Source organism: Lineus longissimus, chromosome 12 (assembly GCF_910592395.1).
Source record: "Lineus longissimus chromosome 12, tnLinLong1.2, whole genome shotgun sequence".
NCBI classification, from domain to species: Eukaryota; Metazoa; Nemertea; class Pilidiophora; order Heteronemertea; family Lineidae; genus Lineus; species Lineus longissimus.
The window spans coordinates 15,132,754-15,134,103 of NC_088319.1; the positions used below are offsets into that span (position 1 = coordinate 15,132,754).

The following is a 1,350-nucleotide window of genomic DNA, read 5'->3' on the forward strand; positions in this document are numbered from 1 at the left end:
CCCGGTTTATTACAGAAAATTCTTGAAACAGAGATAGGCTGCGGATATATACGATTGATAGCAAAATCCCTGGTTGTTTTTCAAAAACATGTTATGATTATTTTAATGACAAACACGTTCCGGACCATGCGATGGTAGCAAAAATACTCATAAAGTCAGTCTTGCAATGATTGTGAACTCGCAGATGTTGTCGTTTTAGCCCACGCTTCGAGTGCATTGACAAACTATCTATGCACGTACTGCTACAGTTCTACTTTGAAGGGCAGGACATAGTGGTCCATTTGATTGCAAATGTTTATGTCGAGCACAGTGAATCTTGACATCGACATTTGGCGATCAACGAACGAGTTGAACAGCCCCCTCCGACCTTGAAGCCAGTCTGGTCCATTTCGTCACGATATCGTTCCGGATAATCCATAGTAGAAACAAATTACCTCTAACAATACAAATATAAAATTTCACGGACTTTATAATCTTAACACACCCTATAAATTGCCATTGTCGGCAGTACCATTTTTTCACCATAATCAGTGCGTGAGATGGCGAATATTTATTTCATGTGTCTACACCTGAACCGTTACATGTATGTCGGGGCTCCATTTCCGATCTCCTGGGGGTTTCTGCCTTGGGGAACTAACTCATGGATCGAATAAGGAAGAACATCCGCACGAGATAATTGTTATACGTACTTGATGTTTATTACTCTCATCTCTTGGAGCTTTGTCGAAACTTGTCAAACTTAAGATGGAACATGAACTCTCGCTGAAGGGAGAGACAGTTTATATCCAGGAACCAACCAACCAGGATACAGGGAATGAACCGCAATGCGCCACTGCGCCACTGCATCACGAATACGTCACTGCGCCACTGTACCACGAATACGCCACTGCGCCACTGCGCCACTACCACGAATACGCCACTGCGCCACTGCACCACGAATACGCCACTGCGTCACTGCGCCACTGTACCACGAATACGCCACTGCGCCACTGCGCCACTGCGCCAATGCATCACGAATACGTCACTGCGCCACTGTACCACGAATACGCCACTGCGCCACTGCGCCACTGCGCCACTGCACCACGAATACGCCACTGCGCCACTGCGCCACTGCATCACGAATACGTCACTGCGCCACTGTGCCACTGCACCACGAATACGCCACCAATCAGGAGGCCAGCAGCGTACTGCAATGCACCGAGGCAATGCGCAAAATACGCCACCAATCATAAGGCCAGCAGCGTACCGCAATGCGCCGGGCAATGCCGCAGTCAGTTCAAATCCTCTCACCTGTACACATTTGGGTCCTGCATAGAGCCTACCTGTCCGTTTAGGAATAGTGCAAGGTGA

The 1,350-nt window shown here is 48.1% G+C and overlaps 1 protein-coding gene across 1 annotated transcript; it reads left to right on the forward strand.

Moving 5' to 3' along the window:
• Positions 1 to 744: 744 nt before the first annotated feature.
• LOC135496564 (uncharacterized) lies at positions 745 to 1,350 on the forward strand. The gene has a single exon (XM_064785926.1). The coding sequence runs from the start codon at positions 745 to 747 to the stop codon at positions 1,348 to 1,350; it is 606 nt and encodes a 201-aa protein (XP_064641996.1).